Genomic DNA, 12,694 nt, shown 5'->3' with positions numbered 1-12,694 from the left:
TTAATTTTTTTTACAAGATAAAGGCTGTTATATTAATATTTTAATATAAAAAAATATCTTGAAAAAAAAAAAACTAAGGGGGCCAGGTGGCTTCGCCACTGGCTGCATACAAAGAGCTTGAGACCAAATCATTGCACATCGAATTAAGCCAAGTCATAATTAACTGCAAGTTATCAATCACCCCTTGGGTCGGATTAGTAGTCGTCATGTATCATCGACGGGCAGAGTTGGGTGTGACTTTTCCTTACCTCTACAGAATTTCACGAGATATTTATAAATGTGATAGCTGTTGAGATTTAAAATATTTTTAATTTAAGAATATATTAAAATAATATTTTTAATATTAGTAAATTAAAGCAATTTAAAAATATAAGATAAATAATTAAATAAACTGTTAAATTTTTAAAAAATATGATTCAATCACGACACAAACACTGTCAAGTATCATGATTTTTTTTATTATTATTTATATGGGTGTCCGGGTTAGTTTATGTGCATCACGACTAATTCTCATGGCTCATTAAACATCCTGTAAATCTAATAAACAAGTAAAGTATCACGAGAATGACAGACATGCACAATAAAACTTAAATCCAAATAAAAAAATAAAAAAAATAAGCCCCGACCATCACATGCTAGAACCTCGCGCGCATCATGATCTCTCTTTCATACGGTGGAAGGTGGTTTCCATTTCCGTGGATCTTCTGGCTTACCTAATAAGGACACAAGCAGGAAAAAATAATGGCTGTGAATTTTTTATAATATTTTTTTCGACTTCCTGGAGTCTTTAGTTGCCATAACAATGATTGAATTTAAAAATAAAGTGGTTTGGAGTTTTGGTTGCCATAACATTGATTGAATTTAAAAATAAAGTAGTTTCTTAGAATAATATTTGATTAATACTATATTAACCTTTAAATTAAATTAATTCATTAAACTTGAAATTTATATAATGAAAATTTAATAATTAAATAAAAAAATAATAAATTAACTAGGTTAAACCATTAAACTAAGTTAATTTGTCTCGAGTTATGTATCATAAAAATTTAATTATTAAATAAAAAAAATTAATATTAACAAATTAAACTAAATAAAAAATTAATTAAAAAACAAAAAAAATCAGGTTAATTGTCAAACTAAGTTAAATAAAAATCTGACAATTAAATAAAAAAAGTAATATTAACAAACTACATTTAAAAAACAACACAAAAAAAACTTATAAATACATAAAAAACAAACAAAAAATAAAAAAATAGTAATATTATTATAATTATAATATATAAATAAAAACATGAAGAAAATTATAGTGATTTCCTTACGTATTTTAAAGTTATTGATAATGATTACGACAGACAAAAATAACGTCAATAAAATTACCAACTAACTGAAGCTCGAACTTGGAGGAACACTAAAGCTTGAGATTCTTGAGATCATTCAATCGATTCCCTTTGAGCCCGATCTAATTTATGTGACCTATATATTGAATTAAGCTTTTTGAATTTTTCAACATACAAATGCATAGCTTCGTTTAGCTTGGCTAATTTGAAAGTACCGTGTTTTTAATACATCCTCAATTTCAAGATGAAGTTATATTTTCGATAGTAAAGGATAAAATCCTGTAGTTTATTTTCATCGATAAGCTCAAATGTTTGGGCCAAATGACTAGTTATTTACATAATTACATGCAATGGAATGATACTCTAATTAAGTAGCAGGGAAGAAAAGGCCTATCGAACTTAGAAACTCTCAAATTTCTTAAGAGGCTTGAATTCGAATGCAGACACCCTCAAAAAGCATCATATCCATGAAATTTTATTCGGTTCACAAAAACAAATTAACTGCAACAATTTTGATATTCTATAAGCTTGAGTTTGAACGCTTTTTTTTCCCGTCTTATGGTGCCCTTGGCAAGTTTTGGATGTTGAAGTGTCTCCGACAAGCTATTTGTTGAGACTTGGCATTCATTTTCTTTGCTTCCAGATAAGCATAACTGATCAATAATTTAGAAGAGGTGATAAGCAGAGGTCGACTCGCAAGAGACAGAATGGACCCATGATGCGTATTTCGAGCATCATGACCCGTTTGCATCCAGAAACATTTTTGAATGACTTGCCAAAGAAACGAACACTGGCAACCTGCAATGTCTCCCTTCTATCCTTCCATCATTTACTTAGTTGCTTCATTTCATTGATGCTTTTTGTCAATATTGTGAATCTATGATAGTTGGCCTTGTATTGTCGCATGATCAAAATGAGACACAGTATCTCTAGTGTCAGTCTAGGTTAGATGAAACATTAGGCCTTAATGATTAGTTAATGATCTACGTACCTTTTGGCTTTTGTGTTGTGCTGCGGGGTTTCGAAAATAATTTCGAAACTAAAAGAATAGTCAACTCATCAATGCATTGTGTTCTTCCGATTAATGAAGATATATAATGAATATTTCAGCACAAACCGATTTAGAACCTCAGAAGAGGATATACGTATATATAAAGTAGGGTCATAGATCTAAATATGCCAATATCGTTGTTCCCCTATCCCCATGTCTTGGAGTTATCGCTTTGCAGCTCACCACTAGTTCATTTTTCAACCATGCTTTGAAAATATATATACCGAGTCCCTTTCCATGCAAAATTCTACTGTTTCTTCAAACATCACTAAGTGTCTATCTTAATTAATAAATTTCAATTAATTGTTGAGGAGCACATGTGAAACCTGTTGTTCATTTCAGGCTTGCTATGATCTGGTCATTTTTGTTCTCTCTGAAGGTAATTCGAAAACCAGTGCTTCTGGGAGGAAAATATTAACTAACTGCTCTCCCTTGATCCTAATTCGATTCTGTCAATTATTCACACACACGCACACACATATTGTAGCAGCGTAAAAGCAGATACTTACGAGGGTTATGCTCCAGCAGTTTCGAGTCGTGATGATCATTTCAGATTGAAAGAAGATGATAATTATATATCTTGAAGAACGAGATCATTTTATCACCTCCATGGACTCTGCAGTACCAGTGAGAAAGAAAACACCTATTGATAACTAATGTTGGTGAGCTTCTTTAACCTCTACATATTTATAATATACATTCTGGACAATATAGATAACTTTTCATTTCTAGAAACAAGAAATAATTAATCAGAATTGCGTATAATGATAGATTTCCTCATTTTAGGCACGTATAACTAATTAATTAGGATTTATTGAATTTTGTTGACAGCAAATATCTTTCGCTTTGTGGCTCTCTTTCATTCCTTTTTTCACTACTTGAATAGCTATAGCACGGCGGAATCAACTGCCTAGACGGAAATTGGGGGTGGCGGGGTAACGTTTCTATCGTTCTTTAATTTTTGAACTACCCAGTAGGACTATCCCTGGCGTATAAAACCATTTCTGCCAACCAGAACGAAACAGCAGGCAAGTTTTATTGCCGCGTTGCATAACTTGAATTTGACTTTCCATTCATGTTACCATAATACCAACGACGTCGTCCATTGTATCTTTGGTTTTTTAATTATTAATGATTCCTTCTGTTATCATATCAAATTCGATGATTGATCTATCTAACTAATATCTACATTTTATTATAGACTTGCCTTTAATTTCACTTCTCATATGATATGTTCGATACCATCCCATCAAGAAAATCCCGTGCATGATCCTGTTACCCTTAGAGATACATATACATGCGAGATGCGACATGTTTTATCTCAAATTACAACTTGGAGTTTTCCTCCGCCACTTGACTTTTCTTAATCTTCATAAAATACATGTAAAAACTTAATTAAAGGATGTAAATAATAAGAAATCATATTGGAATTAATTAAAGGCGAATAATTTTGTTTTAGTTCAATCCTTCTCTTCGATTTCCCTCCTCTTCTCTCTGTGACTGAAAGTTCTGGCTGCCCGACAATATAAAAGAGTATGTATCACTAATCGGGGATTTTTATATTCTCTTAATTATTGATTATTCACAAAAACTAGTTCTTAATTCCTTTGGATGGCGCTTGACGTGGCTTATAAACAGTCGATGCAACGTATGCCTAAGAAAGGTTTGAACGAAAAGGATGGAGGGAGAGATGGTGAGATGGTTTTCTAGCCATGTGTTTAAGATATGTTTACCGTGTCCTATCTATTATGCTCATGCCCAAATGTGAGGATAGGGGTAGGCTTCGTTTTTTTGATAAATTAATTTCAAAGAGTACTCATTTAAAGTAGAATATTTCTCTTGAAGGCCCTTGGTTTGCTCTGGGGCCATTATGATCACCACTAAACCAAGCACCCACCTAGAAAATATTCTACTTTAAAAACTCTTCACACGTTAATTAATTTATCAAAAATTAATTATAATTAAGCTGACGGAGTGTTGACGGAGTGTTTTCGTGTTGACGGAGTGTTTTGTTTTTTGATCCCCTTTTAAGAATCGGTCGAAGTTCTTGTCTCATTAACTATATGTGTGTGAATAACTTTGCTCCTTTTAAAATATTATTTAATTCAATTATTTTTAACATTATGAAAATTAATTGATTACATAGGAATGAGGTAACCGAGCGATGGTCTTTGTCAATGACGAATAAAAACGCATAGTTAATGAATCATGAGCTCATTTAGCAAGGGTTTAATTTTTTTCACTTAAACTTGAAATTAATATATGATACGGCGAGTCGCATTTAGTATGATTTAATTAAATGACAACCAATTTGAGTCTTAGTCTTACTGAACTGCGTGCCATTCTTGTTGGAAGAGGTTAATTTCATCCGGCAGCAACACGTATTTACAAATTTCTTAAAATATCAAGCTGTAAATACCTTTTAACATAGCCAACTTCTAAATAAATCGTTTTAATTCCTACAAGATTAATAAAAACTTGTATAATTGTTAATTTTAAAAAATATAAAATTAATTAAGATACATATAAATTAACTTGAATATTTATATTAATAAAAAAAAATTACTTAGCCTACTTAGACATTCAAACTAAAATTTTACAGGGCAATCAAGTAGTGTTTTACAAAGAGAAAGCAACGGAATTGCAATGTCTAGAACCACCGTCCAGAAACATCACCAAATGAAATCGCCTGGGATTGGTAAAATGATAAACTAGCGTAGACATCCCCGTTTTCATGGCTATGGAGGTGTATGGACCTGGCTTTGAATTAAGCTTGCCTGTCTGTATCTCGATAAAAAGCATGACCCGAAGAAAAATTAAAATAAAATTAATATTATAGTCAAGGCTCGAACAATATTAACATGATCCAATATGGCTGAGCATTTTCTCTGGTGCATTATTAATCACACCAATGCCCTTGGTTGCAGGGCAGAAATTATAGACCTGACTCCCGCGTTAGCTAGCTAACAGCAGTTGTGATCATTAAACAATTTAGTCTCCAAAACAAAACTAGATCACTCTATAATCTATAACCTTCTACTAATTATATACCTTTCTCTGTCTGTGGAAAAAAGAACATTTAACAAACATCTCAAATTACTAATTGGGGAAAAGCACAACAATACATAATCGATGAAGGAAAAAAGTCAAATTAATTGCACGCATCTCATTTTTTGTGTGTGTGTGTCTCTTATGTTATATATATTTTGGTATATTTATATCAACCATAATGTCCTTTTTTTAAATTATAAAAAAAAAATTAAAAGATTTCGAGGTGAACAACAATGAACCACCTTCACCTCAAATCATTTTTTTCGATGCACATTTGTTTTCCAATTTTTTTTTCATTTCACAAATTTCTCTTTTTTTCATCTACTTTTTTTACTACTTCAAATATTATTTTTTTCACTCACATTTTTTTTATTGAGTCTTTTTTTTTTATTCACGCCCTTTTTTTTTTTATTCTGGTCCTCTTTTTTTATTGAGTCCTTTGAATTTTTATAAAGTAATTGTAGTTTGGTTTTGTAAAATTAATACTCGCTAAATTATGAAATGATATTTGGATTATGAAAGGTGAACCATTTTAATTTTTTTGGTTCACATCCTTCCTCTTCTTCTTGGATTGGGGTTTTTTTTTTCATTTGCATTATTTTTTTGTTTTATTGAGTCCTTTTGCTTTTTATTTAACCATTGTAATTTATTTTATTAATTCAAATCAATTAAAACCTTAGAGATATAATTTTAAATTTAAACAAATATTCAACCTCCTTTCTCGTTAAGAAATAACATATTTATCTCAATTTCCCATCTTTAATTAAAATGAAAAAAATATTATTATTTATTAGCATATATAATTCTCATATTCTTTTTATTGAATGGGTGTATTGACCTTTTAATTTGTGTTAAAAAATTTCTTGACAGTAAACAAAACTATTAACAATGCATACACCCTTTCTTGTGTTAAAAAAAAATGCTTCATCTAGTAGCTTAGCATAAAGAATCAAACTATTTTATATTAAAAATAATTGTGAACTTTTCCATTTTTCCTTTAGAATAAGTTTTTTTTAGGAGGATCGCTTGCCACGCAACTGCTCCATTTCCATCCAAACTTGTTTGGAAGCTGTGATTGGGATCTGATGGTCCCATGGTCAAGTACTCTTTTGGGCCGAGCCCATAAACGTTTTTTTTTTCATATCTAGGTCGAGTATTTATATATTTTCAAGATCATCGTAGGTTTCGAAGTTCAACTGGAGACAAATAGTCTAAACTGGACTCGTATGTTTGTGAGCCTCGCCATGGATTCAGATGCCTCGGTGACTCCATATCCCATGTGGCATACACTCTCAACATTGGGCTCAGGGGTGCCCTGGTGACCCAATATTCTTCGAGACGAACGTTCCTTAATTTGAGCCTAGATGTGCCTTCGGGTCCAATGCGCATTAAATCGTCAGCAAATTTCAAGACAAAAGAGATGCCTAACGATCCATGCAGCCCCAGGCACAACCTAGGATTAGAGGGCATAACCCTCTAATCAAACCTAGTCGATTTGCCAATGATCAAGGGGATGAAAACGTATGTACATTAAACGTGAGCACATCCATCGTTCATGTATCACTCAAGGATGGCTAACTTTTTAGGAGGTCTCACACGAGCTATGCTATTAATAAATAAATAAATACAGTAGTACTTATTGGATTTTGTTTTAAAAAGAAATAGTTTGTTAAATGTACATAATCACTATTGTTTAGAGGTGACAATCGTTGACCTGCAGATTCAAACTCGTCAATAAAAAAAAAAAAAACAGGAGTATGGATCATTGGATCTAGTATCTTTGTCCAAAATCCTAATTTAATCTAAATTAAATGAGCCCAAGACTTTTTCAGTTTCAAAATATATACATGTGGTGGAAGAAGAAAAAGATAGGAGGTCAAATGGAGGGAAAGAAATCGAGATAAAATAATTCTCTCTCTCTTTTTTTTCTTTTTTTTTTTATTACATATTTAGTTTCATTCCATGCATTTATCTCGCCTTCAAAATAAAGAAAAACAGTTACTTAAGCTCCTATCTTTTCTTCTCAAATGAATTTGCATACAAGTTCCTTTTTAACCTTGATACTTCGTTGATCTAAATATTTTTCGAAACACCCACGCAAGGAAGTGGAGAAATCGGAGCTTGATTGGTCTATATGCTGTGTTACCAAGGAACGCTGTACGAACCAATTCCTTAAAATACATTATTGTCCTTCGAATTGTGGCAGAAAAGAGACAAAAGAGACAACAAACTACAGAGACAGCCTTAGCTTTATTTGCAATAGCTCAGTCTTGACTTGAAGAGAACAATGAAATGTATTGAAGTATTTTTATTTTGTTTGTTTGTTTTTAGATTGGACTTTTATCCCGGTCTATTTGGAAAAGCTGTGATTGTAGTTCTTATGAAGTTATAAATTATAACTTTCGAAAATAACACAGCAAAAGGTCATTATATTAGTTTTTAAAATATTACTCTTGAAAACTACTACCACATCTACAGACTCGACTACTTTAAGAACAAGCAGCCTTTGAGTTATCAAAAAGAAAAGAAAAGAAACGAAAAGAACAAGCAGCATTTGTAGAAAAACAGCAACATGTTCACAACGATCCAACCGCCCCAAACTCTTTTTTATCTTAGCTAGTGGAACCTGGCATTTCATGTTATTGGAGTTTTACTTCATTAGTTATATTAATTCTGACAGTGCCTCGAAGCCCTCTTCCACCACAGACTCCAAGTAGCTGGAGCCTGAGTTTCTCACCGAGCAACTTGAGCGAATTTCACCTTGTTTTCCGGTCAATACGCTTAGCTGTGACATTTTGATCATTGCAACCACAAACTTCTCAAAGAACAAACTTTGATTAGCAGCAAAGCTAGTGACAATGCCCCTTGTCTTCTTGTTCGTGTACAAGTCCTGGTCCGAGGTAAACAGGCCTTGGCGGTTCATGAGATCGACATAGTACTTGTTATCAAAATTATTAGGGGACCGAATATCCAACACGGTAGTGCTATTGGAGTCACTCGCGGGGCAAATGCCTTTGAGATTGTTGGCAAAGGTTTTGTCCATGGTAGGATCTTGGGTTGGATAGAGGCGGTCAGTGAAAGAGCTGCAATGACTTATACCAATGGTGTGGCCGCCGGACAGGGCTACCACGTCTGTGGGGTCAAAGGTTTTGGCGGCGAGAGATGAGAGAATTGTATCGGCGTTAGCAAAGGGTGGCAGCAGGTTATCTAAGGTTGCATTTCGTGTTGCAAAGTTCAGACCATCTCGCCTTCCCAAGGGAACATCATAATCTGGACCACCAGACTGCAATAAAGAAGAAAATCCATAGAAGTTGAAGAAGGATTAGCTTTTGTTATGAGTTATGACTGAAAGGAATCTTAATTGGGCATATTATTTCAATTTTTCAATGCCTGTCGCCTAAATTTGACTGTGAAACCCTGTTGTTATTATCGCCAAATTGAACTAAACTAAAATATTACGACTCTCATTAGAAATATATATATCCTGTCCACACATCTGTATATGTATAATGTTCATGACAAGTGACAAGTCATATACGTAACATTTTTTCAGAGACTTAATGCAGATTTTGCCTCTCGCTATCACTCGTCAACTAACCGGATAAAAACTGAGAGGTGTCAATTTTCCGTATTTAGATACAAAAACGGTCCTACATAGTCAAAGCTCCAACGACAACATCGGCTAAAGCTTATCTGACGCCTTGTCAATCACATCCAATGCCCTTTGTTGCGGGACAGAAATTAGAGGTAGATACAAACATAAAGCCTTGACTCACGCGTTGTGTGACGAGAGCAAGAGCCCTTAATAACCATTTTTACTGATGAGATTTATCAGAGAAAGCTGCTAGTTATTCGATCTCAACCCAACTCCGAGATAAGGAATTGAAATCTTGGACCCAAGCCCAAAAGTTCCCAGGAATACAACCGAACAGCATACGTGTATGTAACGGTGTAAAAGGAGTTCAATTTTATACTGGATGCTAACTAGCCAGTATCAAAGACTAGTACAACAGAGTGATTCGAGTGGCTCACCAAGTAAACAGAGTCGCGAGCTGCAATTGCTAGAATGTCAGAGCAAGAGACGACACGGCCACACTCCTTGTGTACGCGCTCGCGTAGGTCGTCAATGATCTCAAATGCCCTTGCTCTCAAGGTAAGGTTGGGAGGTGCGTCCTGCTCGCTTGGACCACTGGCTGATCCATCAAGCAAAACTGAACCATCACATCCCTGCAGTTTTAATGTGTAGATATTAATTAATGAAAGATAAATTCTACAACTGAAAATATTAGTGAATGCTAATTAAAATGAGTTCAAGGAAATCTTGACATGTATTATGTAACCTGAACAAAGCAGTCATGAAAGTGGAGACGAAGCAAGCCAGCAGCTTGGCCAATCTCCTTCTTGAACACCTTTTCTAGCTGTTTCCTTATAATGGATTCAACTTTTGGACAGCTAGACTGGTAGAATGTCCAAGACAGACCCTGCACAACAGGAACAGTGCTTTTTGCTTCAGTGGCACAAAACCAAGAAGCTACAAGGAGAGAAGAAATCAGAAGAAGGGGGGTGAAAGACTCAGCAGCACTAGCCATGGTTTGGTTTCTGATGTCTTAACAGAAGAAGGAGCTTATTTATAGCCAATGAGAAGTTCTCCGAGTGCTAATATTTTGAATTGTTTATACCCAACATGAAGATTTGTTCGTTTTATAATAGGGAGAGATGCAATTTGAAGTGTCTGTATCTGCTAATCTTTTGTGATTCCACTCAAATTAATGCAAGCAATTGACTCTGGCTTTCCAGAGGAAGGTTGAAAAATTGGAAGGCCACGAGGTGGGCACATCCCCTTCTCGTATTTCTGTGATGTTCCACCTTGGGATACAATAAAATCGAAGCAATTTGTCATTTTGTGCAAATGACGTCTTATCCATCAATGAGTTGCCAACAAAAGATAGCATTTGGAACGGAAATAAAAAAAGATTTGTTAAGATGATTAAAGAGGTTTAGTTACTTCTCAGTTAAAATTAAATAAATTTATCGCTAATTTCGAGATCAATTGAATTGGGGGGCGGGCGGGGATCAGTTTTGCTAAGACAAAAGTCAGTCCAGAAAAACAGATTCAAAGTTGGGGGCAGTGGAGCAAGAAGATAAGGATGGGGATAAATAGGGTTGTTACCGTATTGAACGTTGCGAAGAAAATTTTTTATTTTCCTTTTCTTGGGGATGATGGGATGCGTGGCATGAGTAGGATTTATAGCAGCCAATATTGAATTTTTGTCCGATCCAGCTGGAGGATTCATGTGAAGGCAGAAATTATAGTTGTTAACCTCGGTTCAGTTTTAATTAAACCGAATAAGAAATTATTTGATGAAACTTTGAATAAGTTTTTTAATGACTTGAATATCTAATTGTATCTGGTTTAAATTTGATCGAGTTTATATTAGGAAACAAAATAAAAATAAAGAGAGAAATATTATTGTTTCAATAAAAATAGTTGATTGAAGGGTTTTTTTAATTTTAAAATTTTTTTATTTAAAATAAAAAAATTATATTTTTATATTGTTTTAATAGTTTAATGTTAAAAATAATTTTAAAAAAATAAAAAATATTATAAATTGTTTTTAATTTTTTTATAACATTATTAAATATAAAAAATAAGTTATTTTCCATGAAAATTACTTAAAAAACAATAAATTATTTTATAGAGATATTATCTAAAGGGATTGAAAGGAAATCAAGCGATGCAAAGAAAAAACTATAATCATATGTATTCAGAAGAGAAACTAGCAAAAGGATTCACCGTTGCGATTTGAATTTATAACAAATCAGCTGTTCTTGGATGTAATTAAATAAGAGTCCAGAAAAAGAAATGATCCGAGGATTAAGATTACAAAGATTGGCTTTCCCCACCTCTAATAACTTGATTTCTTTCTTTTTCATTAAAACGATAAACCTTTTTTATTTCTCTGTAATCCATGGTATCCTTGTGTAAATTTTTGGATATCAATATTAAATCCAATTTTATATCCGATCGAAGACAAGATATCAAGGAGCTAGAAGGGCTTAATGGAGACAGTAAATAGGCTCCCGAGCAACATAACTGCATTGCAGGAATGGAAAGAAGATAAAAGAATTTTTTAATCAAGTCCTTTTGAAAATTCCCTCGTCAAATTATCTTCAAGATGATGTATTTTTATTGTACAAAATATGCATATTAGATCACAAACACTAACAAAAGAACCCTGTCGACTATCGAGAAATTCAGGAAGCACCGGGGATCTAACTGATGAAATGTACAGCCGTAGGATCTAATTGAAAATGACTATATAGATTAGAGACTAAATCAAGGTTTCTCATTTTGAATTTTTTAAAACTATGTTTGTTTTCACGATAAAAACAGTTAATACATTAAATTAATTTATTTAAAAGTGTAATTATAATTATTTTTAAAATATTTTTTTATGTTAAAATATATATATTAATAATAATTTTATTATTTTTTAAAAATTATTTTTAATATCAGTGTATTAAAATAATTTAAAAATAAAAAAATATATTAATTTAAAATAAAAAATAAAAAAATTAAATTTTTTTAAAAATATTTTTAAAACACGAAAATAAACAGTTATAACACTGAAAAAGGGCTACGCGCTTTTGTTGAAATTAATTACTGTGACAGATTTATTAAGAAGGTAGTAATGGGCCGGCCTTTTTCACTTTCGTTTGGCTTCGGGAGTGGAGTTTTTGAGGACGGCTTTTTTTGTTTTGAAACATCAAGGACCATTCCGTCACTCGAAACAACTCCACTTCTACTTTCGTGTCCTTTTTCTTTTCCTGTCTGTCACTCGATAAGGAATCGAGAGCCTAGTTGCTAGCCATTCATGAATGTCACTCACTAATCCAAGCCGCCCACGTGCTACTTCTTTCTTTCTGTTTCTTTTTTAAAAAAAAACAAATCAAAAGGATAATTTCAAAGCCTAGTTACTAGCCATTCATATCACTCACTGATTCAAAGTTAAGAAACAGATTTGATCAAGTAAAAAAATAAATATTTTATTTTATTTTTTATTTATAATTATATTTTATTTAAAAAATTAATATTTTATATTATTAAATAATACTATTTAAATTTAAAAAAAATTATTTAATAATATAATATTTATAGTATTTAATCACAATCTTAATTTTATTTATAATAATATTTTACCTGATATTATTATGCGCTTACAAAACAAATAAAATTATAGTTTTTATCAAATAT

The 12,694-nt window shown here is 32.6% G+C and overlaps 1 protein-coding gene across 1 annotated transcript; it reads right to left on the bottom strand.

Annotated features, from left to right (window-relative positions):
* Positions 1–7,912: 7,912 nt before the first annotated feature.
* Positions 7,913–10,171, bottom strand: LOC105138498 (peroxidase 12-like). The gene is made up of 3 exons (XM_011044586.1): positions 9,780–10,171; positions 9,472–9,666; positions 7,913–8,722 (listed from the first exon to the last, which is right to left on the bottom strand). The coding sequence occupies exons 1-3, from the start codon at positions 10,026–10,028 to the stop codon at positions 8,102–8,104; spliced, it is 1,065 nt and encodes a 354-aa protein (XP_011042888.1). The 5' UTR covers positions 10,029–10,171; the 3' UTR covers positions 7,913–8,101.
* Between the last annotated feature and the right edge of the window lie 2,523 nt (positions 10,172–12,694).

This window comes from Populus euphratica, unplaced genomic scaffold, assembly GCF_000495115.2.
Source record: "Populus euphratica unplaced genomic scaffold, PopEup_1.0 scaffold181.1, whole genome shotgun sequence".
NCBI classification, from domain to species: Eukaryota; Viridiplantae; Streptophyta; class Magnoliopsida; order Malpighiales; family Salicaceae; genus Populus; species Populus euphratica.
Note: the sequence above shows the minus strand (reverse complement) of the source record. Positions and strands in the feature narration are given on the sequence as shown.

Excerpts from the sequence above, each read along its gene's own strand:
- LOC105138498 (XM_011044586.1), bottom strand. The coding sequence starts at position 10,028 with ATGGCTAGTGCTGCTGAGTCTTTCACCCCCCTTCTTCTGATTTCTTCT. Across the intron at positions 9,667-9,779 it reads TTCATGACTGCTTTGTTCAG|GGATGTGATGGTTCAGTTTT; the intron begins GTTACATAATAC and ends TTAAAACTGCAG. Across the intron at positions 8,723-9,471 it reads CTCGCGACTCTGTTTACTTG|TCTGGTGGTCCAGATTATGA; the intron begins GTGAGCCACTCG and ends TCTTTATTGCAG.